The sequence below is a fragment of the Euleptes europaea genome, chromosome 18, assembly GCF_029931775.1.
Source record: "Euleptes europaea isolate rEulEur1 chromosome 18, rEulEur1.hap1, whole genome shotgun sequence".
Classification (NCBI taxonomy): Eukaryota; Metazoa; Chordata; class Lepidosauria; order Squamata; family Sphaerodactylidae; genus Euleptes; species Euleptes europaea.
In genome coordinates this window covers 4,158,683-4,186,357 of record NC_079329.1, presented here as the reverse complement: position 1 = coordinate 4,186,357, position 27,675 = coordinate 4,158,683, and the positions used below count along the sequence as shown (strand labels likewise).

Sequence of the window (27,675 nt, the reverse complement as noted above, 5' to 3'; positions counted from 1 at the left end):
GCATACGACAGGAGAGAGGAGTGCCCCGCGCCCCTAAGCCCAGGCCAGCGCGCTGCCCTGTCACACCTTGTCCAGGAGGGAGCGCTGGCAGTACAACAACCTCTTGGGCGTGCCGTAACGCCTGAAGACCAAGATGGCCACAGCCAAGGCGAAGATGCTGAGAAGTAGGAGGACCGGCAGCACCACGGCGGCCGCGTTCACCGACCCTTCGTCCACATCGTCCACCGAAATGATGATCACTTCCGTGTCGTCCTGGCGGCCCCCCGAGCTGCAGCCCATCCAGTCACGGAGCACCGACTTGGGGTACCCCGGCTCCACCTTCAACTTCTCGTTGTTGAATTTCCAGTAACGATCCCCCTTGTAAAAGTAGGTGAACACTGTGCAAGAGGCCAGGGAGACAAACGAGAAAACGAGAGTTAAATTGTGGAACTCCTTGCCCCAGGATGTGGTGATGGCTACCAACGTGGAAGGCTTGAAGAGGGGAGTGGTCATGTTCATGGAGGAGAGGGGTATTAATGGCTACTAGTAAAAATGGATACTAGTCATGATGCAGATCTATTCTCTCCAGGATCAGAGGAGCATGCCTATTATATTAGATGCTGTGGAACCCAGGCAGGATGGTGCTGCTGCAGTCGTCTTATTTGTGGGCTTCCTAGAAGCACCTGGTTGATCACCGTGTGAGCAGACTGCTGGACTTGATGGACCTTGGTCCGAACCAGCAGGGCCTTTCTTATGTTCTCGTGAGAGAGAGTTACCAGTAGCCAGGTGAGAAAGGAGAGACCTCCCAAATAACCCCGGAGGATCGATGCATTTATCTCCAAGAAAACTTGGTAGGGTTCTGGCAGGTGACAATTTGGACCCTGGGTAGGGTTGCCAACTTAATCTTTGGCAATCTGGAGATTTTGGGGATGCAGCCTGGGGAAGGCGGGGTTTGGGAAGCGAAAGGACCTCAACAGAGTATAGTGCCCTTGAGTCCACCCTCCAAAGCAGCCATCTTCTCCAGGGGAACTGATCTCTATCATCTGGAAAGCGATTGTAATTCCAGAAGATCTCCAACCACCATAATGCTGGGATGTTTCATGTAACTACTTCAAAAGATTTGTAATTTCTAAGCTGAGGATTCTGATACCCACATTTTATTTCAGGGGCAAGCTTCAAAGGGAAACAATACACTGCCTGCATTTGTTAGCTCATCTTTGAATTTAAAATTTAATTTTATGATCCTATTTTCAGAGGAGGAGGAGTTGGTTTTTATATGCCAACTTTTGCCACCACTTAAGGGAGAATCAAACTGGCTTACAATCGCCTTCCCTTCCCCACAACAGACACCCTATGAGGTAGGTGGGGCTGAGAGAGTGTGACTAGCCAAAGGTGGAGGAGTGGGGAAACAAATCCAGTTCACCAGATTAGTCTCCGCCGGTCATATGGAGGAGTGGGGACTCAAACCCGGTTCTCCAGATCAGGCTCCAACACTCCAATAAAGATATTCAAAACCCAAATTATTCCCCTCAGGCCCTGCTTTTAAACTTTTACTCCACTTCATTCCACATGCAAATTATGAAGCCAATATTTGATTTCTTCTGGATTGTTTAGGGGGAAATACTATTTCTCAATAGACATTTTCATTATTTTGAAAGCAAACATTTTGATATCAGACAAAGGTCCTCGTTTTCATTTCTCGTGAGAAATTTGTACAGTTGGTTCCAAGTCCTCAAGCTTCAGGCTGGCTTTTCATGCAAATGATAATTATTGTTTTAATGGGGGGAAATTCCAGAGGTGTAACCATATCAATCTGTGTAAAAAAATGAGGAAACAGCGAGGGAGGGCAGAAATTTGAGGGGAGAATCCTTCCTACTTCAGACTTCAGGAAAGGGATGCCCTTTGTGAATGTACCCCGGGACTGCTAAACCTCCCCACAAGTAGAAAACTTTTTTTCCCTTTCCCACTGTTCTTAGACCAAGGTCTTGAACAATTAAACTTAAACAAGATCCACCTCTAAAAACACTTCATCTCTTCTCTGCAGCTTCCAAAAAATGAGCAACAAAATAAGTATGCTGAGGGTCAGAGTCCTCTAAGAGAACCTTTTGCTCCAAAGTTGCTCGAGAAGATGTGGACCATTTGTTAAAACATGGTATAATCCATTTTAGCCTAAGTTGGTATACGTAAGAACAGCAAAAGGATATGTACCAAGGAGTCCGCTGACTGAAGAGATCAGTTCACCTAGAGAAAATGGCTGCTTTGGAAGGCATTATACCCACTGAAGTCCCTTCCCTCCCCAAACCCTCCCCTCTTCAGGCTCCACCTCCCAAATCTCCAGGTATTTCCCAAGCCACAGTTGGCAATCCTAACCATGGTAGAACTGGAGATTCGAAGCCAGGTCGCCCATAGTCCTCGTCTGCCATTCTATCCACTACTCCACGCTGCCTCTTGGAGTTGCCTAATTCTGAGCCTACTCTGGGTCCATATTGCTGGCCTTCTCTGGCCGGCAGTGAACCCATGAAGCTGCTTTATACTGAATCTGACCCTTGGTCCATCAAAGTCAGTATTGTCTACTGTGACCGGCAGCGGCTCTCCAGGGTCTCGGGCAAGGGTCTTTCATATCACCTACTTGCCTAGTCCCTTTAACTGGAGATGCCGGGGATTGAACCTGGGACCTTCTGCACACCAAGCAGAGGCTCTACCACTGAGCCACGGCCCCTCCCCAGTGGCTTTTTAGGATCTCAGCCAGGTGAGGTCCTTCAACTGGAGGTGCCAGAGATTGACGAAGCGGGCTCTAGCGACACAATCCATCTGTTAGCCTTTGAGGTGCCGTTTCCCACGTTTTATCATTAAGCCTTTCCAGAGTCTGTGTCATCAAAATGGCTTTCTGATTTGAGATGTGAGGAGCTGGGTTTTCCTCCCTCAGCCCTGCAAAACACTGATTCATATCAGGAAAGCTCCGCTCATTTATTAATGATTACCAGCGCTCGTCCCTGAATCGTTTTATGACCATGCGCTTGCTCAACAACAACCGTCAGGCATTAAGTCAGTGATAACTTCTTGAGAGGGCTCAAAGGAGTATCGACAGCTAGCAAAAGGCCCTTTCTGATAGGCAGAGGGAGAATTTGACTATATATGGGCACACGGTACTGCCATACAGAGTCAGACCATCTAATTCAGTATGGTTTCCTTTGACGAGCAATGGCTCTTCAGAGGATGTGTGTGTTTCCGCATAGGGTTATTTGCCCCGAATGCAATGCTGTTGGAAAATGGTTTTGTTTACTACTTCCTCACAGCCTCACGGTGCGTTTGTGCACCTCTCAGAGTTTCCAGAGCTTTCCCCCAATCTTTCCCACACCTGCTTTGCTCTGACGTTCTGGACCAGATTGCACCAAAGCCTGGATAGCTGGAACGTGGGAAGGAAATTTGGGATTTTCCTAATCCTGCCCACACAGCAGCCGTTTTCCCCATGACTGCCATTTCTTCCCCTTGTCACCGGGGCTTTTGTCTTTTTTAAAAAAAGGGAACAATACGTGTACCAGGCGTCCTGAATTCTCAACTTCCATTTTAAAAACTAAATCTGTAGCCACTTTCATTGCAGAGATATAAAGGGAAAGGTATATCTCTGCCAGAAAAGGGGCTTGACACGTATTCCTTTAAAAAAATTGAAGCTGGCCGCCATTAATTTAAGTTGGAGAGAATAAAGGGGTCACTTGAAGACACTGTAGTGGGAGGGTTAAGGCAGTTCGCTTTCTTTAACCCCAGACAATGAAGATCAAGTCTGCCCCTATCTGCATAGGCCCATGCTAAATTAACGCAAGTGTGGAAGACTTTTAATCCGCACAGCCAATCATATCTCCACTGGCTAATCAGAAGTCCTGCCAGCTCAAAGGAGCAAAAAGACCCATCTGGCCCTGCCCACTTTCTAAAAACACTTGATGGCCTCCCAGAAAGGTGTCTATTTGAGCTATGGCACCCATGGGCACCCCGTTGGGGACCCCTGCTTTAACCAATAATGTATATGTAACTGGCCAGCTCTGCGCTAGAAAGATCTCTCCTTTTATCCCTCTCCCCACAGCTGCACAGCCCTGCCACCTCTCTCCTTTCCCTTCTTACCCTCATCGCTGCCCATAAACGCCCCCCGGGGTGATTCAGGGATCCCTTCCCAGACATCAATGTTCTTGGGGTAATCGGCATCGACAGACCGGGTCTCCTCATTGAAGCGATAGTACCTGAGTAATAAAGAGAACATTGTGGTAGATTTTGTTAGATTGTGGGAGGCTGGACAGGTAACAGGTGAGTTAATCCGGTTCTTTTGTACAGATGCCCCTAATATGATGAGCGAGATGATGGCAGGGGCTACCCCTTCTGCCAACAACACCACAGCCTGCCAGGCACTGCAGTACACATTCCTCTCCAGCACGGGCCACGGCCACTACCTCGGATGGCTTTTAAAAAGGCTAAATCTAGATCAATGGAGGCTAATCCTGTTGGTGGTGATGGAACCTCCATGTGCAGAGGCAGTATACCTCTGAATTGGGATGCTGGGGAGACATAAGGGAAGGCCATTGGTTTCATGCACTGCTTCTGAACATAAGAAGAACCATGCTGGATCAGACCAAGGCCCATCAAGTCCAGCAGTTTGTTCACACAGTGGCCAACCAGGTGCCTCTAGGAAGCCCGCAAACAAGACGACGGCAGCAGCACCATCCTGCCTGTGTTCCACTGCCCCTAATATTATGGGCATGCTCCTCTGATCCTGGAGAGAATAGGTCTGCATCATGACTAGTATCCATTTTGACTAGTAGCCATGGATAGTCATGATGCCTACCTATTCTCTCCAGGATCACAGGAGCATGCCCATTATGTTAGGTGCTGTGGAAGACAGGCAGGATGGTGCTGCTGCAGTCATCTTGTTTGTGGGCTTCTGAGAGGCACCTGGTTGGCCACTGTGTGAACAGACTGCTGGACTTGATGGGCCTTGGTCTGATCCAGCGTGGCCTTTCTTATGTTCTTACATATTTTGTTGTAAATGTTGTTTTAACTGACGAGAACCGCCCTGAGCCCGGCCTTGGCTGGGGATAGAGGGCAGTCTATAAATCTATAAATAAATAAATAAGATAATGGGGCAAACAGTCAGGCATCAGAACAGTGGGAGGAGACAGCACTGCCACGGGGGGAGGACAACCCACCACTCCCCCTACAGCGAGTCCCATTAACTGCCCCACTTGATCCTACTAATGGGAGGGGGGCAGTGAAAATATCAAGGGTAAAATATTTATCCTCAGTTACTTACTTGTTTCCCCGGAAGAAGTATGTTTTCCCACTTGGCACCCAGAAAAGGGCAGCGTCGATCCGGTCTGTGGGAAGCCCTCTGCCCAGTTCCTTAATGTGCTTTGGGTAGCCAGGATCCAAAGAGGCTTCGTTGAAAACCCAGAACTTGTCACCTGTAAAGAGGAGGAGGAGAGTTGGTATTTATTGCAAGAGTGAGCTGGTGTTATGAAAAATGGTAAAAAGCAAAATAAAAATACAAACTGCATTAAGATTATTATAATAATAATAAAATACAGTAGGAGCAATATACAACAATATATATTTAATAAAAACAACATGTGTAAAATGCAGTAAGAACTGGGTTTCAATATCAGAGAAGAAGAAGAGTTGGTTTTTATATGCTGATTTCCTCTACCACTTAAGAGAGAATCAAACCGGCTTACAATCACCTTCCCTTCCCCTCCCAACAACAGACACCCTGTAAGGTAGGTGGGGCTGAGACAGCTGTGACTAGCCCATGGTCACCCAGCTGGCTTCATGCAGAGGAGTGGAGAAACAAATCTTGTTCACCAGATTAGCGTCCACCGCTCACGTGGAAGAGTGGGGGAATCAAACCCAGTTCTCCAGATTAGAGTCTGCTGCTCCAAACCACCGCTCCTAACCACTACACCATGCTGGCTCTCCAGAAAGGCGATCCCATTTCCCGCAATGCACCAAGAGAAGAACGGGCGGACGAGCGACTTTGTGATCGTGGATCAGGGAGTTTGGACATTGGCATTTTTTTGTAGATTGTAAAAAGCATGCTCTCGCCAGAGACAGATGGCTCACAATATACATTCAGGGGTGGGGACCTGCCCTAAAGCAAGATATAGTTGCAAAGCTATTGGCTGATACTGATCCAAATATAACCCTCGCCGTGGCAACAATTTTATCTATGGTTTTTAATGATACCTCTTTTTAACTGTACTGTTTAGACATTATATTTTTGTATGTTTGGGTATTTATGTATTATGGAACGTATTGAATTTGTTTTGCTCGTGACCTGTAGGTCCACGAGCATAAAGAATGGAATAAAGGGAAAAAGAACGGGTGGAACGAGTCCAGAGGAGGGCAACAAAGACGGTGAGGGGTCTGGAGACCAAATCATATGAGGAAAGGCTGAAGGAGCTGGGTATGTTTAGCCTGATGAGGAGAAGACTGAGAGGGGATACGATAACCATCTTCAAGTACTTGAAGGGCTGTCGCATAGAGGATGGTGCCGAGTGTTTTTCTGTTGCCCCAGAAGGTCGGACCAGAACCAACGGGCTAAATTTAAATCAAAAGAGTTTCCGTCTAGACATTAGGAAGAATTTTCTAACAGAGTGGTTCCTCAGTGGAACAGGCTTTCTCGGGAGGTGCTAAACTCTCCTCCCTGGAGGTTTTTAAGAAGAGGTTAGATGGCCATCTGTCAGCAATGCTGATTCTATAACCTTAAGCAGATGATTAGAGGGAGCCCATCTTGGGCATGTAGTGGGGGTCACTGGGGGTGTGGGGGGGAGATATTGTAAATTCCCTGCATTGTGCAGGGGGTTAGACTAGATGACCCTGGTGGTCCCTTCCAACTCTATGATTCTATGAAAGAAATCGAGATGGTGGAAATTCTCCAGCAGGATCTTGTGTTCGCTGAAAGTTCTGCCCCTCTCCCTCTCTCTCCCTCCCTCTCTCTCTCTATATATATCCGCAAGCAATCCTGGCGCACGTGAGCAAAACCCACAAAAATGCAAACATCGTCTCCCTTTGTGCGCCTCCTCTGACATCAGGGATAGAATTTCGCAAAGGACGAGGCGGGGAGAGGCTGGGCAGATCAGATTGTACAGCGAAGGATCTCCTGCTGATCCCCCGGCAAATACTCAAGCGCTCAGGCGGTTGTTCTAACTTGTCTTGCCAGAGGAAGACAAAAGCCAAGCCACAAATTAGGCCAGGCCTCCTTGTCAATTGCAGCTGGAGACACGCTGACTGGCTGGCTGGCTATCTGCAACAAACAATGATTCACAGAGCTGAAACTATCATGTCTTTCAATGGCTCCTCTCCCAGTAATCGAAAAGGTATTCGGGAAAATAAAGGGGGTTAAAAGAGGGCTTTTGGGGAGGGGCTGTGGCTCAGTTTGTAGAGCCTCTGCTTGGCGTGCAGAAGGTCCCAGGTTCAATCCCCGGCATCTCCAGTTAAAGGGACCAGGCAAGTAGGTGATGTGAAAGACCCTTTTCTGCCTGAGACCCTGGAGAGCTGCTGCTGGTCTGAGTAGACAATACTGACTTTGATGGACCGAGAGTCTGGTTCAGTAGAAGGCAGCTTCATGTGTTCTGCTGCAGAATTTATTTTAATCCCCATCATCTCCAGTTAAAGGGACGAGGCAAGTAGGGGATGTGAAAGACCCCTGCCCAAGCCCCTGGAGAGCCGTTGCTGGTCTGAGTAGACAATACTGACTTTGATGGACCAAGGGTCTGGTACAGTAGAAGGTAGCTTCATGAGTTCATATGTTCATGGCATTGGCTCTTCCAAGGCAATCCTAGAAAGGTCTTATAGCCTCCCAAAATAAAACTACCAGCGTAAGGTATTATTTACCTTTAAAGAACACAAATTTCCCATCCTTCCTTTCGTAAGCGGTGTTGATCGTTGAGGGGAGGCCGACCCAGAACTGGCCAATGGGCAGAGGGTACCCCTCCATCACACGGTTGTTCCGGACCCGCCAAAACCATTTGTCCTGGAAAAGGGTAAATTGCAAGACTGAGCTGGTGTTATGCAAAATGGTAAAAAGCAAAATAAAAATACAGAATGCATTAAGATTATTATACAATACAATAGGAGCAATATACAACAATGTAATAATATATATGTAACAAAAACAACATGTGTAAAATGCAGTAAGAACTGGGTTTCAAAATTAGAGAAGAACAAGAGTTGGTTTTTATATGCCGACTTTCTCTACCACTCAAGGAAGCATCAAGCCGGTTTATGATCACCTTCCCTTCCCCTCCCCACAACAGACACCCTGTGAGGTAGGTGGGGCTGAGACAGCTCTAACAGAGCTGTAACTTGCCCAAGGTCACCCAGCTGGCGTCCTGTGTAAGAGTGGGGAAACAAATCCAGTTCACCAGATTAGAGTCTGCTGCTCATGTGGAGGGGTGGGGAATCGAACCCGGTTCTCCAGATCAGAGTCCACCACTCCAAACCAACGCTCTTAACCCCTACAATGCACTGGAAAAACTGAACCAGGATTACAAAACTGAAGAGCCATGCAATGAAACAGGATAATCTATATAATGAGCAAGATGGTGAAAACTGCCTAACGCTTCTGCAGAATTATAGACGCGTAGGAACATTCTTGACATCCTCAGGCAGGTCTCTCTACCATGTGGGAGCAAAATAAGAGACAAGTTTGACAACCTGACTTCATTGGCGGAATTTACACCCCCCTCCCCCCAAAAAACCCTTACAGATATAATATTATTGGATTGGCTGGGCATAGATCAGACAGAATATTGGTAATGGGCCCCTCTCTTCTGTGCCTTCTGTGTCAAACTGTAACCTCCTTGGGGCAGGGAGTTCTCATTTTGTACTCCACAAAGCTTCATGCATCTTGACAGCACTATATAAATTGAAGGTCGGACCAGAACCAACGGGATGAAATTAAATCAGAAGAGTTTCCGTCTGGACATTAGGAAGAATTTTCTAACGGTTAGAGCGGTTCCTCAGTGGAACAGGCTTATTACCTTAAGCAGTTCATGAGAGGGAGGGCATCTTGGCCATCTTCTGGGCATGGAGTAGGGGTCACTGGGGGTGTGGGAGGGAGGTAGTTTGGAATTTCTTGCATTGTGCAGGGGGTTGGACTAGATGACCCTGGTGGTCCCTTCCAACTCTATGATTCTATGAAATCAATAACTGTTACTATTAACAATATGTAACCAGATGTGGAAATAACCTGGGCTTACATTTCAATTTTTTTTTAAGTGTACTCGGGGCAGAAGATAAGATTGAAAATATTTGAGTGCCATCTCAGTGGGAGGGATCTAAGCAAGAATCAGTAGTCCAGAGGACGAGCTGCACAATGTTTGTCTATAATCATGTCCAGCAGAAGCAGACTAAATTACGCAATGCCAGCAGATTTGCAAAGACCTCCTAAACATGCACATTTTATGCAAGTTGCAGGAGCCGGCTTTCTGTCTCTTTTTTCTTGCAGCGCAGACCTGACACTGAGCAAAAAAAAAGACGGACAGGTGGCTCTGAAGCAGGATGGACGCCCCCCCGACCCCTCCCCTTTGCTCTGACTCTCCCCCCAAAGCCTCACCTTGAAGACAAACATCTCCCCCCGCAGCACCCCAATGGTGTCAAATTTTCCATCGCAGATGTTGGGGCCGAACGGCGGGTTGTGAGGGGGCCGGTCTGGGACGCTGGGCTTCGCAGTGGTGCGGGGGATCATCGTAGGTTTATTGGGTGAGTCGCTTTCAGTTCCTGGACAGAAAGACAGACGGGTTGACTCTTAACCCCTTTTGAGATTGGGAGGAGAGGAGAAAGACAGAGAGAGAAATGGACAATCCAAGATATGAGTGGTTAGGGTCCGAATGAGCTGTTGGAGTACTTTTTGTTCAGCACAAATTAGGGCCACTGGTGGTGTATAAGGAAGCCACTGCAATTAACCGTAATAGCTAAAAAAGGGCACTTTTTACAAAGGTATAATGTAAGAACTTAAGGAAAGCTGTGCTGGATCAGACCAAGGTCCATCAGGTCCAGCAGTCTGTTCACACCGCAGCCAACCAGGTGCCTCTAGGAAGCTCAGAAACAAGACAACAATGGCAGCATTGTCCTGCCTGTGTTCCACAACATCCTGGGGCAGGGAGTTCCACAAGTTAACTATGTGTTGTGTGAAGAAATACTCCCTTTTATCTGTTTTGACTGTCTCACCCTCCAGCTGCAGCAGATGACCCCGTGTTCTAGTATTTTGAGAGAGGGAGAAAAGTTTCTCCCTGTCCACTCTCTCCAAACCATGCATAATTTTATAGACCTCTATTATGTCTCCCCTTAACCACTTTCTTTCCAAGCTAAACAGCCCTAAGCGTTTCAACGGCTCCTCATAGGGCCGTTGCTCTAGTCCCCTGATCATTTTGGTTGCTCTTTTTCTGCACCTTCTCGAGCTCTGCAATATCCCTTTTTAAGTGTGGTGACCAGAACTGTACACAGTACTCCAAGTGTGGTCTCACCATAGATTTGTACAATCTACTTGTACAACCTCTGCCCTGACCTGAATGGCCCAGGCTAGCCTGATCTCATCAGATCTCAGAAGCTAAGCAAGGAAGCCCTGGTTAGTACTTGGATGTGAAACCACCAAGGAAGTCCAGGATCGTTATGCAGAAGCAGGGAATGGCACACGAACACACACGAAGCTGCCTTATACTGAATCAGCCCCTTGGTGCATCAAAGTCAGTATTGTCTACTCAGACCGGCAGCAGCTCTCCAGGGTCTCAGGCAGAGGTCTTTCACGTCACCTACTTGCCCGCTCCCTTTAACTGGAGATGCCGGGGATTGAACCTGGGACCCTTTGCATGCCAAGCAGATGCTCTACCACTGAGCCACGGCCCCTCCAAACCCCAGAGGTGGCCTGCCACCTCTGTTCAGCTCGTGCCATGAAAGCCCTACCGGGTCACCATAAGCCGCCTGTGAACCGACAGCCCTTTTCACCACCACAATATCTCCGGCCAGCTGACGCTCAGGACAAACGGCAGCTTGTCTCCGTCAAGGCCGGCGTCATTCACAACACGACATCCACTTCTCTCCTGCCAAGCTAAGAAAAGCAGCTCCGACTGGACGGAAAGAGAAGCCTCCATGGATGGTTGAAATTTTGTGGGGAGGCAGGCCACAAAAACATGGCCACCTTCCCCCGGGGACTCGCTCTTGTTGGGCACCGAGGAGGGAAAAGTTAACGTCAGCGGCGAGAACACTGATTTTGGCCGCCAGCCTCTCCGTATTAACTTCGTTCAGAGACGCCGGAGCAGCAGAAGAGTGGAAAGGTTTTGTGTTAAGAGATCAGAGGTCACAATGGGGTCAAGATGGCCCGTACCGTACAGTTGCTGGATGCCCCGCCGGTCGTCCTCGGGCAGCTCAAAGTTTTCGGTGTCCATCCACTGGTAGAAAGGCGCCATAATAGCCGAGGGGTCGTTTGAATGTTCCAAGCCGAGCGCGTGGCCGAGCTCATGAACAGCTACCAGGAAAATGTTATTTCCTGTATGGGTTAAAACAGGAACACTTCAGAACTCACAGCCTTCCCCCACCGCTCAAAACTATCATCGCATTGATATCCAGCCTGTTTTCCATTGGGGAACTCAAAATTGTATACCCCAGGGGTCACAGAATCATAGAGCTGGAAGGGACCACCAGGGTCATCTAGTCCAACCCCCCTGCACAAGGCAGGAAATTCACAACTACCTCCCCCACACACACCCCAGTGACCCCCTACTCCACGATCAGAAGATGGCCGAGATGCCCTCCCTCTCGTGATCTGCCTACGGTTATAGAATCAGCATTGCTGACAGATGGCCATCTAGCCTCTGCTTCAAAACCCCCAGGGAAGGAGAGCTCACTGCCTCCCAAGGAAGCCTGTTCCTCAACATGATGCCCATGGTGCCTGATGACACCTTTCCTGGTGCCTCGAACTGTTTTTAGAAAGTGGGCAGGGCCAGGTGGGACTTTTGCCCACCAAGGCTTCTTGTTGGCCACTGCTGATCCGATGAGCTATGTGGATTTTTACAAAGGTTGACTTGGCAGAACCACCACAGCACACAGATCTTTGCTGTGTGTCTGAAGGTAAGCTGCAGCAGCCATTTTGCAGCTGTGCCCACCACGTTGTCTTGGAAATCCAAAGAGGCCCTCAGGCTGGGGATGCCAGGAGTATACTCCCCGGACACTCATCTGGGCATTGACTAGCCTGAGCGGATTAGAAGAAGGAGTTGGTTTCTCTCAGCCCCGCCTACCTCACAGACACCCTGTGAGGTAGGTGAGGCTGAGAGAGTGTGACTAGCCCAAGGTCACCCAGCTGGCTTCTTGTGGAGGAGTGAGGAAACCAACCTGGTTCACCAGATTAGAGCCAGCGTGGTGTCGTGGTTAAGAGCGGTGGTTTGGTGTGGTGAAGTCTGATCTGGAGAACCAGGTTTGATTCCCCACTCCTCCACATGAGCCGTGGACGCTAATCTGGTGAACTGGATTTGTTTCCCCGCTCCTCCACACGAAGCCAGCTGGGTGACCTTGGGCTAGTCACAGCTCTCTCAGCCCACCTACCTCACAGGGTGTCTGTTGTAGGGAGGGGAAGGTGATTGTAAGCTGGTTTGATTCTCCGTTAAGTGGTAGAGAAAGTCGGTATAGAAAAACCAACTCTTCTTCCTCTTCATGATGAGGAGTGGGGGAATAAAACCCGGTTCTCCAGATCAGACTCCACCGCTCCAAACCACCGCTCTTAACCGCTACACCACGCTGGCTTTCAGCTGATTAGGTGGCAGCATCATGCGTCCTTTGAGCCCGTTAGTTAACAAAAAGCCAGCCGTCTGCCTTCAGGGTGTTCCAGTTCCCCTGGAGGATGCTGAATAATTCCAAGAAGGGCACTCATTCCCTTATGGCGGGCCCAAAAACATTTGGCATCGAAGAGTGATTACAGGTTGGTTTCTCCTTTTCGGGACATTCATTCTGACCCAATCGAAGCTGGCTCAGAAGAGGATAAGAAACGCGGGTCTTTGTCATATGAGGGAACCTTCCTTCCTGCCTCATCAACGATGAGCTCCATCATGGGATCCGAACATTTGGGAACTGGAAAGAGGAAGCCCTGCAGAGCGGCTGATCTCAAGCTGATGAATCGGAGACGGGGATTGCCCACCGATTCCTTCTCCGCCACCACTCACGCCGCTCTTTGTGACTCACGCACCCGGATGTCTTCTTCATTTCCTCCACCATTTACCTACACACGCACACATTCCTCTGCCCCTCGCCATCGATGTCCCCCATGCTCGCCCAGCTCAGCAGCAGCCAAGGTTGCCAACCTCCAGGCGATGGCTGGAGATCTCCCAGAATTACAACTGATCTCCAGGCAACAGGGATCAGTTACCCTGGAGGAAACGGCAGCTTCGGAGGGCGGACTGCATGGAACCCGATCCTCGTTTTTTGTGTGTTTTTTAATAATTTTTTTATTGTTTTCTCATTTTATACATCTTGAATCAATTTTGATTAATACTTAACAATATAAAATCGAATCTATAAAAATTTCTAATCTAAGAAATAACAAAAAATAATTGACTTCCCCTTCACTCTCTTCTGTCCAAAATTAAATTGTATATACTTTTGCTAACAGTATAACCCCCCTCTGCTCAGTTACTTTATAAGTATCTTATTTTATCTAGTTAATATACCTGTAATCATCCTAATATTTTCACTGTACCAAATAAATGCGAGGGATTAAACCAAAGAATATCCTTTAAAATGACCCATTGAAAAATATTTTTCACAGTAAATTCTCCACACCTCCCACTCCCCGCAAAATTGTACATTGTCGGTCTGATTAATATAAGCAGTACGTTTCGCCATCTCCATAACCCGATCCTCGTTGAGCACCCTCCCCGCCCCAAATTCCACCTTCCCCGGGCTCCGCCCCCCCAGTCTCCAGGGCATTCCCAACCTGGAGTTGGCAACCCTAAGGGCTGCTCACCGGTATAGTCGTCGTTGCGCGAGGTCCAAGGTTCTGCGGCATCGAAGTGGGTGTCACCACCTATGTGGGGTCCCGGGAAGTAGGCGTGAGCCAGGAAGCCTCCTTCACCATCGAAGGGTGTGCTGTCGCCGTGAAAGCCCTCGGCGAAGAAGATCATGATGTCGGCCTGGGGCTCGCGGCCCTCGCGCACCGCCGAGTAGGGCACCTCCCGGAAGCGCAGCGGCGTCACCGACTGCCACACGCCGAAGGCCCGCCGGATGGCGCTGAAGGTCGCCTGCTCCCCCACCTTGGGCGTGTAGTTCTGGATGCTGCGGCGGAGGCAGAAGTTGAGTCCCGGTCCCTACGAGGGGCTCCCCTTGACACTGACCGTGGTCTCATTCGTCCCAAAGGTACGGGTCTGCAGGAGACCCCCTCCAGTGACCAAACGCTTACCCGAGCGCACAACCACGTCTTCCCCCAACCTGCTCCTACACATAGCCCCACACCCTCAAATTTCCCTTGCGCCTCCCCCGCCACCCAGCTTTCCCCCTTTCTCAACCACGAGCACCATTTGCTACTCCGTTCATGTGGGCAGAAATCGCACGAGGCGGACGATCAGCCTGAGAGAACCGCTGAAAGGTCTATGGCTCTTTTTCTTCCTTTGTCTGTTCAGGAAAATTTGAAAACCGCCGAAAGACAGAGCCAGGGGGCTTGAGAACTTCTCCCACCCTCAGAAATCTAAGCACCTGACTTCAACAGCGCAAAACCTGGCGGCTTATTTGGAGTCTTGGGATCTTTTTAGGTGCCTAGTCCTGAAATTTTGCAGAGAAACGGTGTAGAGAATTAAAGAGGCTTCTATTAAAATTGAATTATTCTAGAAGGCTTTTCCATGCAGGCAATAGGTTTGCACTGTACTAAATGGTTCACAACGTTACTTAGAAAATTAGGGACTGTGCTCGATACTACTGTGTACAGCTTGTTGAAACCTAGATCCTACTTGTGGAATTTTTTATCATTTAATGTGTCGTGTTAGTAATTATGCTTTGCCACTGTCCTGTTTCTAGACTTCTAGTTGGTTCTACCACCCTAATCCTATTGCACTGTTTATTAAATGTACCATCAGTCGATTGCATTGTCTCCCTCTTTGTAATCCGCCTTGAGTCCAAGTGAGAAAGGCGGACTATTAATAACGTAAATTAAAAAATAAAATTGTAATGGGCTGAGGGGCTTTGCATTGCCCCCTCCACCATCCCCGTTCACCCCCATTCTGAAGCTCATTTGTCTTTTCTAAAACTGGCGTGTTTCTTTTCCTGTCTGGCCCCATAACGTTTTACAATATCAAAAAACCCCACTAAGATTTCATCACCTGAATGATGCAAATGAAGTGTCTACCAAAACGTGTCCTACTTAAGATTTTTTTCTTCTTCTTCTGGTAATTGATCAGGATATTTTCCCTTCGTGGGTATTTTTATAGTGTCTGCCTTCCCTGGATGCAGAGTCCCCAAAATCATTCTCCCTCCCTCTCCACCCTCAGGTTCCTTCCCCGGTCCGCCCCTCCCCCTCTTCCAAATCTCACCAAAAACTGATTTCGTAGTGCGACCATTTGAGCCCCTGGATGGCGTAGCGCTTGCGCCGTACGTTGGCCTTGATCTCGGCTCCGAATTTATCCGGTACTCCACAGCGGGGTCTCTTCATCGCTCTGAAAGAAAGGGGAAGCATTTCAGGTTTTGATGGCTCCAGCGATTTTACGCTCCCTTATCCATCTCTCCCCACTTCACAAAACGTCTACCAAAGTTACTAGTCCACACACATCTGGAATAAATGTTAACGAACTCTCAGAGATACTCAGACAGCTTGAAGTTATGGCCAGGGCTTTAAGGCATGGTTAGAACATTTTCTTGAAACCTGGGAAGAAGGAAGTCCGAAGGCAAAGCATCCGCTACATTGAGAAGTGGAAGGTGGTGGTAAGAGAGAAGAAGAGAACCAAGTATTCTACCTTCTCTGTGTAACATGAAAGGATACCATGAGTAAGAAACTGTGACCAGGTGGGTTGGGATGGGGGTTAAACATTTCTAAAATACTTTATGGGCACTCCCTAGATAGTCCTGCTTTATGGTAACTAGACAGATTGTTTTTGGGGGGTGAGAGAGACAGAGAGATAGACAGACGGACCGTTTTGTAAAGCCAAAAAAGAGTTCTATGTCTCAAAAACCTGTATTTAGTATGCAAAATACAGGCTAGTTTTAATAAAGGGCTTATTCTTTCTTCTGGGGAGGGGGCCATGGCTCAGTAGCAGAGCATGTGCTCACCATGCAGAAGGTCCCAGGTTCAACCCCCGGCATCTCCAGCTCAAGGGACTAGGCAAGTAGGTGATGTGAAAGACCTCTGCCTGAGACCCTGGAGAGCCGCTGCCAGTCAGAGTAGGCAATACTTTTGATGGACCAAGTGCCTGGTTCAGTATAAGGCAGCTTCATGTGTCCATGTGTTCAAGGTCCCACGTACAATGCCTGGCATCTTCAGTTTAAAGGATGAGGTGGTTGAGTGAGGTGAAAGACCTCTACCTGAGACATAAGAAGCCTGCTACCAGTCTGAGTAGACAGTACTGACTTTGATGGACTGATGGTCTGATTCAATATAAGGCTGCTTCATACATTCGTATCAGCCAAGGGAGGCCCATTTGCTTCAGGACTGCCCCACCACCAGTTGGTTTCACACCAAATCAAGTCAGCCTTTTTGACCGCTCCACCTCTTGCTGACTGACCCAGAAGAGCCACTCTCTTCCCTTCTGAAACGGCTCCTGAAAACCTATTTAAAATCCTCCTCTTTTGAATGCTTGCCAACGTCCTGTGGTGAGGAGTTCCACTGGTCGACCGTTACTACGCCAGACACCGCTCGCCCTGTTTGAATACAAAGGCCACCCCCAGGGACAGGATGTTGCTCAGCCATGGTGTCAGCATGCCAACTTCGGGAATTGGAAGCAGGTGTCCATCTAACCAGCCACAACCACAAACCCGTTCTTGCTCTTGGTTACCTCAGGGCTTTTTCAGCGGTTTCAAAATGTCTTTGTCACCAGCATTTTGAAGATCCTTGAGGGATTTTTTTTGGGGGGGGGGTCGTTCAAGAGCCTGCTGAAGTCCCTCCTCATTCCCTGGAAGCCCTGAGGCCAAGATAACTGTCATTCGGGCTTGGGAAAAACGTTTTGTGCTTGGGAAAACCGTTTTTACCCCGAGACGCTTTGTCTAGGGCAGCCCTGCCTACAGACACCCACGTTCACAACTTCGTCCTGTCAAAATTAACCACAAATCAATCATACAACAGGCTTTCCCCCATTTCTTATGCCCCTCAAAATGGCTGCCCACTGTAGGCCTGATGCTGAAGCTCTACCATCAAAGGCAGTGAAGGAACGACAAGGGTCTAATTTATTGGCAAGTTTCAAATAAAGCAAGCGTCCAGCTTGGTAACCACCAGCTATCAATACTCCCCACCACAGGTATTTAAAGCCCTACATGGCTTGGGACCACGGTATCTGAAGGACTTTCTTCTCCCATATGTTCCAGCCCGGGAACTAAGATCACAGAAAGAGCCCCCTTGACTGTCCCATTGACCAAAGAAGCTCATCTGATGGGTACATGAAAAAGGGCCTTTTCAGTAGCAGCCCCATAGTTATGGAACAACCTCTCCATAACTCCTCACTCTCGATCTTTAGGAGGCAGCTGGAGAAAGTTTTATTCATTGCGGTATCTGATTAGTTCTTCTGCCTACTGGCAGTTTTAAATTATTAATTTTAAACAGTGGTTTTTAAGCATTTTATTATATTTACATGGTGAGACACCTTGAGTTCCTATAAGTTAGAAAGGAAGAAGAAGAGTTGGTTTTTATATGCCGACTTTCTCTACTGCTTAAGGAAGAATCAAACCGGCTTACAATCGCCTTCCCTTTCCCTCCCCACAAAGGATACCCTGTGGCGTAGGTAAGGCTGAGAGAGCTCTAAGAGAGCTGTGACTAGCCCAAGGTCACCCAGCTGGCTCCGTGCTAGGAGTGGGGAAGCCAACCCGGTTCTCCAGACTAGCCTCTGCCGCTCCTGTGGAGGAGCGGGGAATCAGACCCGGTTCTCCAGATCAGAGTCCACCGCTCCAAACCACCGCTCTTAACCACTACACCACGCTGGCAGCTAATAAATATTTTAAATCAATAAATGTTGTTCAAGGCCGAACTAGGAGAGCATGAAAGGGTTTTTTGTGTTGGTAAACAGCAACTGTGAAGAACCCCAATTCAGACTGGGGTTGTGGTGCTGAACTGTGGTGCCTTTTCTCCACCCCGCACACCACCCTATTTTCCCAAACCTCAAAGTGACCGTCTGAGGTGCTGTTTGTCCCATGGGAAAACACAGAGCTGGAAAAATGGTGTGATGAGAAAGGGGAATTCCACACACACACACTGGACCACAGTCCGAATCTGAATCAGAGATCTGTCAAGACTGCTATTTACCAATAAATCCACATGGGAGATCCAGTCACATATCTCCCAGAGTCCCATCTAGTCATGCATTCACAGCACACCCCATGCTCCAACCACATGCGTAATCCACATGCGCAGACAGTGACATGGTTGTCGCTTAGGGTTGCCGGTTCCGGGTTGGGAAATACCTGGAGATCCTGGGGGTGGGGCCTGAGGAGGGTGGGGTTTGGGGAGGGACTTAACTGGCCGGTTAGCTCAGTTGGATAGAGCGTGGTGCTAATAACGCCAAGGTCGCGGGTCCGATCCCCGTATGTGTGTGTGTGTGTGTTAAGTACCGTCAAGTCGCTTCCGACTCATGGCGACCCTATGAATGAAAGCCTCCAAAATGTCCTATTTTTGACAGCCTTGCTCAGATCTTGCAAATTGAAGGCCCTGGCTTCCTTTATTGAGTCAATCCATCTCTTGTTGGGTCTTCCTCTTTTCCTGCTGCCCTCAACTTTTCCTCGCATGACTGTCTTTTCCAGTGACTCTTGTCGTCTCATGACGTGACCAAAATACGACAGCCTCAGTTTAGTCATTTTAGCTTCTAGGGTCAGTTCAGGCTTGATTTGATCTATAACCCACTGATTTGTTTTTTTGGCAGTCCATGGAATCCGTAACACTCTCCTCCAACACCACATTTCAAAGGAATCTATTTTCTTCCCGTATGGGCCAATTCTATTTAGGGGAGGGGCCGTGGCTCAGAGGTAGAGCATCTGCTTGGCATGCAGAAAGTCCCAGGTTCAATCCCCAGCATCTCCAGTTTAAGGGACTAGGAAAGTAGGTGATGTGAAAGACCTCTGCCTGAGACCCTGGAGAGCCGCTGCTGGTCTGAGTAGACAATACTGACTTAGATGGACCAAGGGTCTGATTCAGTATAAGGCAGCTTTGTGTGTTCAAGTGTTCAATGAGGTATAATGCCACCTTTTCCTCCAGGTGAACAGATCTCTGTCGCCTGGAGATCAGTTGTAATAGCGGGAGATCTCCAGCCACCTCCTGGAGGTTGGCAACCCTGTTGTCACTGCTCCTTACAGGATCACGGCAATTTCAGCCACATCTAACCAATCCTTTATTGTCACCACTGGCAAAAACTTTAGGTGCAATTGAAAAATGTTTCCTGTCATGGTCTTTTTGGTGAAAACAGCACATACATAACTGCTCTAGGGTATGAGCAGGAAAAAGCCGTCACTCACTTCATGGTCTCGGAGTCCGCCGTGCCCGTCACCTGGAGCCCGTAGAACCGCTGCATCGCGGCAATGGCGGCCGAAAGCGACTGGGGGGAGCGTTGCGTGTGCGTGCGCAGGTCTCCGGGGGGCAGGTAGCCATATTGCTGCAGCCAAGCCTGGAGGGAGAGGAAGAACAAGGGGTGTGAGAAACACAAACTGTTGGATGAAGGGAAATGCCTGTAACCAGATCCGCAGTCAGACACCAGGAAGAAGAAGAGTTGGTTTTTATACGCCGATCTTCTCTATCTTTTTAAGGAGAATCAAACTGGCTTACATTCGCCTTCCCTTCCCCTCCCCACAACGGACACCTTGTGAGGTAGGTGAGGCTGAGAGAGTTCGAAGAGAACTGTGACTAGCCCAAGGACACCCAGCTGGCTTCATGCGTAGGAGTGGGGAAAACAACCTGGTTCACCAGATTAGAGTCCGCCGCTCATGCGGAGGAGTGGGGAAATCAAACCTCGTTCTCTAGATCAGAGTCCATTGCTCTTAACCACTACACCATGCTGGAAGCAGCAAAGGGAACAGCTGGCTTGAGCATCAAGCGAAACAACCCCAAATTATTTAACTTTGCTTTTTATGCATCTCCTTCCCATTCCTCTCATCCACCCAATATATAACCCTTTGTCTGTCTGTCTGTCTGTCTGTCTGTCTATCCTGTACGACTCCCTATTAATCATTCCATTTAACACATTCTCCACCTACCCCACGCCCACCAATGATCTATCCATCCATCAGGACACCCACTTACATTTCGGACATTGATCCATTCCTTCCACCTGTCTTTCCTTATCTTCTCTCTTTATTTGTCATTTCGGACATTGATCCATTCCTTCCACCTGTCTTTCCTTATCTTCTCTCTTTATTTGTCTACCCACTCGATGATCCCCCAAATACCACCCATCCACCCATCTCCATACACTCAACTCACCCCATCCCCATCCATAGTTAAATTGTGAAACTCCCTGCCCCAGGAGGTGGTGATGGCTGCCAACTTGGAAGGCTTGAAGAGGGGAGTGGACATGTTCATGGAGGAGAGGGCTATCCATGGCTACTAGTCACAATGGATACTAGTCATGATGCACCTCTATTCTCTCCAGGAACAGAGGAGCATGCCTATTATATTAGGTGCTGTGGAACACACGCAGGATGCTGCTGCATTTGTCTTGTTTGGGGGCTTCCTAGAGGCACCTGGTTGGCCCCTGTGTGAACAGACTGCTGGACTTGATGGGCCTTGGTCTGATCCAGCAGGGCCTTTCTTATGTTTTTACACATTGGTCTGTCTGTCCATCTGTCTTTCCTTCTGTTCCAATAATTCCCAAATTTGTGCACCCAGAGAGCAATGCATGCGCAGCAAAAAACTGCCCCATAAAAAAATTACTAGTTCTGTCCTGAGCAGGGTTACACCCTTCTAAGCTCATGTGAATCAATGGGCTTAGAAGAGGTAACTCTGCATAGGATTGCGCTGAGTGTTTCGTGTGCCTCCAAGATGCCTTCTCACAGAGGAAGCCTCCTGCCGCATCTCTGCATGTTTCTCTGCTGTGAAGACACCTCCTTCTAATATTCCCCCACTGCATGAGGGGGGAATATTTCCACCATGTGTCTGAAGCAGATATGACGGTCAATTCAACACCTCTCTCTTCTTATTCTGGCCACGCACGTATTCCCACATGCCGGTCTCTTTCCCCTGCCCCCAAGGCTCTTGAAATCAATGCATATATTTGTGTCTTTCCCTCTAGAAATCAATGCAAACATCCTTCTCTTTGCCCTACCCCCTACAGCTCTTGAAACCAACCACAGCTTCTGTGCCACTGATCTCAGCAGGATTTCTCGAAGCAGTCCTTCCTGCAAATCCCCCCACCCACTGTGCCCATAACCACTTGTCAGGCACCACCAGGTGACTCCTTCCTCTTGATCTCTTTAGTGATTCATTCTGTCTGAAGCCATTTCCGGGCCTGGAGAGGTGACTCTGGGGGTAGGGGCTGTGAAAGGCTCTTCTCCCATGCCTGGGAAAAGAGCTGGGCTTCTGCAAATCTCCCCCACACACACACACGCACACACACACATTAGATTTCATCTAGGGTTTGGGGCTGCAGATCGGGGAAGGACCAACGGGTTGAAATTAAATCAAAAGAGTTTCCGTCTTGACATTAGGAAGACTTTTCTAATAGTCAGAGCGATTCCTCAGTGTAATGAGGCTTCCTCGGGAGGTGGCGAGCTCTCCTTCCCTGGAGGTTTTTAAGCAAAGGCTAGATGGCCATCTGTCAGCAATGCTGATTCTACGACCTTGGGCAGTTCATGGGAGGTAGGGCATGTTGGCCATCTTCTAGGGGTCACTGGGCATGTGGGGGGGAGATAGTTATGAGTTTCCTGCACTGTGCAGGGGGTTGGACTAGATGACCCTGGTGGTCCCTTCCAACTCTATGATTCTATGAAGGGCAGAGGATGCAGTAACGGGGCTGGATTGAGTCTCCTGAAAAGAGCCAAAGAGATTGTGGGGGTTGGGAGAGCAGAAGGGAAGGACAGGAAGAAACTGCGGCTCAGAACCGACACTCACAATAGATCTATGAGGTTTTCTCAATAGATCCATGAGGTTTTCTCCTTCCGTGATTCAAGAGGGCTGTTGCTCAGAGGCAGAAATCAAGGGAATGAAGGGTGGGGAGGAAAAGAGACAACAGCCAGGAAGGGGGAACACTTTAACCCTTTGCAATAAGGAAATCTGGAAAAAGTAGCTGTTTTCCCATATGTAGGTGGGTGGATCACTTCAGAGGCCCACTTAACCCAGCACTCTGTCTCCAACCAGGTGCCCCAGAGAAGCAGGACATGCAGGTGATGTCTTTCTGCTGCTGTTTGTGCCTAGTATATTACTTAAGGGTATACTGCCTCTATCCGTGGAGGTTCCATTTAGTGACAGAAAGAATCTTTCGCTCCCTAGAATCATCAAATCATAGAGTTGGAAGGGACCACCAGGGTCATCTAGTCCAACCCCCTGCCCAGAAGATGGCCAAGGTGCCCTCCCTCTCATTATGTGCCTCTTTCTCTTTTAAGATGGCATGCCCTTTTGGGACACAAACAGAGAGAGAAAGAGACTGGAGAAACTTTTGTACAACTTGAAACCATGAGGAAAGGCAAGGTAGAAGTGTAACTGGTAAATACAAAAATCACAAAATAATACCCTTCTTGGCCTGATACAGCATTAATTTATGGAATTTACAGCCACGAGACAGACATTTGCTTGAAGGATTTCTAAGAAGATTGGATATATTTTTGGAGGAGAGGTCTCCTCCAGCTATGACTCTTGATCACAATAGCTAAATTGAACCTCCAGTTTTAGATGCGCTATACCCCTGGATTCCAGTTACCAGTGGGCAAACAACCAAGGAGCAGTTACCAGTGGGCAAACAACCAAAGGAGGGGCTATGGCTCAGTGGTAGAGCGTCTGCTTAGCATGCAGAAGGTCCCAGGTTCAATCCCCAGTGGCATCTCCAGTTAAAGGGACCAGGCAAGGAGGTGATGTGAAAGACCCCTGCCTGAGACCCTGGAGAGCCGCTGCCAGTCTGAGTAGACAATACTGACTGATGGGCCGAGGGTCTGATTCAGAAGGCAGCTTCATGTCATGTGTTCAGTTGTGGGCTTCCAAGAACACTGACGTTACTGAAATAAGAGTGAGATTAACAGTCTTACCCTCCAAAACCACCACTCATTGTTAGAAGGAAGGAAAGGCAATCTTTAATAGATTTTCTTTCTCACTCTGTATTAAAAGCAATACACCATCTTCTTATTTTAAAAAGATCAGTATGTGCTCTTAAATGTCCTTAACTGTGCCCTGGTTTGGCCTTACTTTTGAGAATAAACCAAGCAGATAGGCAAGGAGCCTATTAAGGGGATCTTAAATCTTTTTGTTTTCCCTTTTGAAAAGTTGGCAGGCATGCCACTGCAAAATAAATATTTTAGACTCCGCAGATGAACATCTTCCTTCCTGCTTTAAGAACACACAACCCCAGGGTAAAAGAAAAAGGAGTGTAGAGCAGGCCCCGGCTGCAGCGCCGAGAAACTTGACAAGTTTCTCTAGCCTCCAGCGCTGCCAATTATGTCGCGTCTCTTTTCTTCCCTCCTTTCTTGCCATTTCGCCAACGCCAGGATTTTTAAAAAGGCCCCGGTGCCCCCGCTTTTTTCCGCTCTCCCTTCTCCCGCTCGGAGCGTGCCCTAAAAACAGCCCGCGCCGTGTGTCATCCGTGAGGTTCCAAAAATACCCCTTGGAAGAGGAAGAGACACAAACAAACCCGTCGCCCACGCAGCCTGGGTACGGTCACCGTCCTGCCCTGCCCTGGCGTTTCACCCTAGGCCAAAGCCACCCTTGAGTGAATTCTCGGGCATCCTCTCGTCCGACAGGCCGGCCCGGAGGGTTCGCACAAGGCTCGCTTTTGTCCCCTTTCCCACATCCTCATTCCGAGCATTCGTCCAACCCTTGCTCATTCAGTCGTCCTGTTGGGACCTCCGTTGACTAAGGTCACAGGAATTGCCCTCTGCATCAGAGCCGGGGAGGGAGCAACGGCCATTTCCCTCGAACTGTTCCTCGCTCTCCCATTCAGGACCATTTCCTTCTTTTTCCCCCCCAATTCATTGGGAACACCCACATGCAAAAAACGCCATTCCTGCCTCTGAAACTATCCACACATTCAGTCTTCCTAACCCACTTTTTAATTCATTTATTTTTCTCTATTTGTATCTCTTCTTTCCCCCCCAGCTGGAGACCTTAAAGCGGCTTACATTGTTCTCCTTTCCTCCCTTTTATCTTCACAACAACTCTGCGAGGTAGGCTAGGCTGAGAGTGGGCAACTGGCCCAAGGTCACCTAGCAAGTGTCCATGGCGGCGTGAGGATTCGAACCTGGGTCTCCCAGATATTAATCTGACACTGCAACTACTACACCACACTGGCATATCCATTCTTCCACAGAAACTGGGAAATATCCTTCCAGTTTGCCACCTCCACCCCCAACATCATAATCTAATTTTTCTCAGAACCTTTGGGTCCTTTCTTCCAACGACCCATGAGGCAACAGATTTCTTTGTTCCTAAAAACACTTCTTGATATCGATTCAATTTCCCTCCCTAAATAAAATCCTCGTGCCACTCCCGCCACCCCTTTGCTGCAGCAATAGTTTCCACAGTAGCAAAAGGTGAAATTCTTGGTCCTGGGAAGAAAAGTGGGCGGAAGAAAGAGAAAAAAATGCAGCAATAATAGAAACCCCCCAACACTCAGAGCCAGGACGGATTTGAGCTAAAGGAAAGGTTTTGTTTTCATCTTTCAAGGAACAATTGCGTAACTTGAGCAGCGGGATCAGAAAGGCGGGGTGGGGGGGAGAAATTGGTTGGCCAGCCTGAGATCTGGATGGATGAATGGGGGAAGATGCAGAGGAGAAAGAGGTTGGGGGGGGGCTTTGCTGCCGAGCGAAACAGGACAGACAGATGCACGGCCAGGATGGATATAGGCCGTCCTTTGTCAAAGAGCCGAAAAGTGGAGTCAGAGAGGTTTCGAGGCCTCCTGTTTGGAATCCCTGCAAAGTCTGGTCAAACCGGTTTCCACGCTTTGGGAAACCCCACCAGAATGGCAGGAGGATACCGGGGAACGGCCATCCCTCTTTCAAACCCACCTATTTCCTTCCCCCCAAGATGAACTGTTTCTAGCCAAAGATGGCTAATATGAACGAGAGGAAGAGAAAGGGTGTGTGGGCAGAGGAAGGAAGGATAACACAAAGAGGGGCTTCAGCGGAAAACAGTGAAAGGAAGGGAGATGCGGAAATGAATGCCACTCCAGAAGAGGGTTTGGGACCAAGGAAAGGAGGATGCCCAGCCATTACTGGAATTATATAGGTATAGGGGAAGCCAGTGCCAGTATTGGTAGGGGCCTGAATGTTGAAATTCAAGTTGCAGATAATAGTCCTTCCAATTATTTTTCAGATTTGACTAGTGAAAGGCTTTGGAAATCTTATTTGTATAAATGTATATATTTTACCTAAGTGTTGTATAAATGTATATATTCCACCTAAGTGTTCTGCGTCCCAAGAAACAGGGACTCATTGGGATTCATTGGCTGCTGTCATGGAATCTTTGCTTTTTCGATACCCTAATTCGCAATTTATTCTAGGAGGAGATTTGAACGTGAGAATAGGATAGGGCATTGGTAGGGGAGAGAACAGGCAGCATGCAAAAGCACATAAAGGCATTGCAAGGAGCACAGGAGAAGCTGGATTTCCAGGTCCGGAAGGCTGAAACTCTGATACCACCAGCCCTAAAAGACTGAGAAGTCTTATGCTTGGGAAGCTTTCCTTGGATCTGCTGCTCTCTAGATGCACATTTTCCCCATCCGAGTTCTCAAAACTCTGCATGGGGGCTTACTGTTGGGTTTTGAGAATTTGGTTGGGGGAAAACGTGCATCTAGAGAGCAGCAAATCTAAGGCAAAACCTCCCATGCATAGGGTTGCCAGGTCCCTCTTTATCACCGGCTGGAGGTTTTGGGGGCAGAGCCTAAAAAGGGGAGGGTTTGGGGAGGGACTTCAATGCCATAGGGTCCAATTGGCAAAGCGGCCAGTTTCTCCAGTGAACTGATCTCTGTCAGCTGGAGATCAGTTGTAATAGGAGGAGATCTCCAGCCACCACCTGGAGGTTGGCAACCCTGTGCGTGTGAAGTGCAGTCGAGTCGCTTCCGACTCATGGCGACCCTATGAATGAAAGTCCTCCCAAATGTCCCATCTTGGACAGCCTTGCTCAGATCTTGCAAATTGAGGGCTGTGGCTTCCTTCATCGAGTCCATCCATCCCTTGTTGAGTCTTCCTCATTTCCTGCTGGCAACCCTACCCATGCATCAACGGCCTCACAGTGCATTCCTAAGGAGGGTTCTTTCCAATGGGCTTAGCCCGGAGTAACTCCCCTTAGGAAGGCCCAGTCAAGGGTGCTCCAGGAAAGAGGGGAAGACTGGGTCGCTTTGGCTGGGCTTGGAAGCTCCGGGGCCTCCGGAAGAAGGGGAGACGGAAGCGCCAGGAAAGCCAGGGAGCCCCGGGCGCAGGCGAGCCAGGGACGGGGTGGGAGAGTTGGCCCAAGCGGGGCTGGAAGCGCGAACGCCTTGGCAGGGCCCTCGGGCAGCTGCAGAAGCCATCGCGGGCGAGGGGAACAAAGCCGGGGAGGGCTGGCTGGGAAGGGCCGAAGGGGAGGCACCAAGGCGCGGGGCGGCCGCGAGGGGACCCCGGAGCGCGCAGGGTGGCCCGCAAGGCGGAGTCCGGGGCCGGGCAGGGCGCGGGGGGCGCGGGCGGGGGCTTCCGAAAAGGCCGCCCTGGACCGGCCCTGGGAGGGGGCTGCCGAGCGGCCGCGGACGAGGGCAGGGGCCCGAGGGATCCGTGCCCCCGACGGCCGGGGAAGGCGCGGCGCTTTGCGCTCCGGCCGGGCGGAGCGAGCGCGCCTAGGGCGCACGAGCTCGGGCGGAGCGCCGGCGGGGGGAGCCCGGGCGGAGATCGGGGGGGGGGGGGTCCCCGGGCGGAGATGGGGGGCGCCGTCGCGAAAGGGGCGCGGGTTGCGGGGGGCCACTCACCTCCGGGCTGAAGCGGGGGCTGGAGGAGCCGGGCTGCAGGAGCGCGCCCCACGCCAGGGCGACGGGCAGCAGGCGCAGCAGGGCGGCCCACCGACCCATCTCGCCTCCGCCGGGCCCCGCGGCTGGATGGCTGGCTGGCTGGCTGGCTGGCTGGCTGGCTCCCCGGCGGGCAGGCGGGCTCCGGCGCCGCGTCCCCCCCCCCCGGGCTCCGGGTGCGCTCCCTGGCTGGCTTGGCTCCTTGCTCGGGCCCGTCTTCCGCGCGTCCCCCCCCCCCTCGGGCCAGACTGGAGACGTGGTCGGCGCGGGGTCTGGCTCCAATTAGAGGGTTGCAGGGAAGGAAGGAGGCCAAGGAGGGGAGGGGAGGGGAGCCCAGAAGAGCCAGCGAAACTCCCGCCCCCGGCCCCGCCGCCCCAGTGGA

General features: G+C 49.6%; 1 protein-coding gene across 1 annotated transcript; it reads right to left on the bottom strand.

The window, feature by feature from the left end:
* MMP14 (matrix metallopeptidase 14) lies at positions 1-27,372 on the bottom strand. Its single transcript, XM_056863090.1, has 10 exons — positions 27,258-27,372; positions 19,642-19,790; positions 15,528-15,650; positions 13,973-14,280; positions 11,345-11,506; positions 9,578-9,741; positions 7,855-7,993; positions 5,276-5,426; positions 4,096-4,211; positions 1-377 (listed from the first exon to the last, which is right to left on the bottom strand). The coding sequence occupies exons 1-10, from the start codon at positions 27,354-27,356 to the stop codon at positions 61-63; spliced, it is 1,728 nt and encodes a 575-aa protein (XP_056719068.1). The 5' UTR covers positions 27,357-27,372; the 3' UTR covers positions 1-60.
* Between the last annotated feature and the right edge of the window lie 303 nt (positions 27,373-27,675).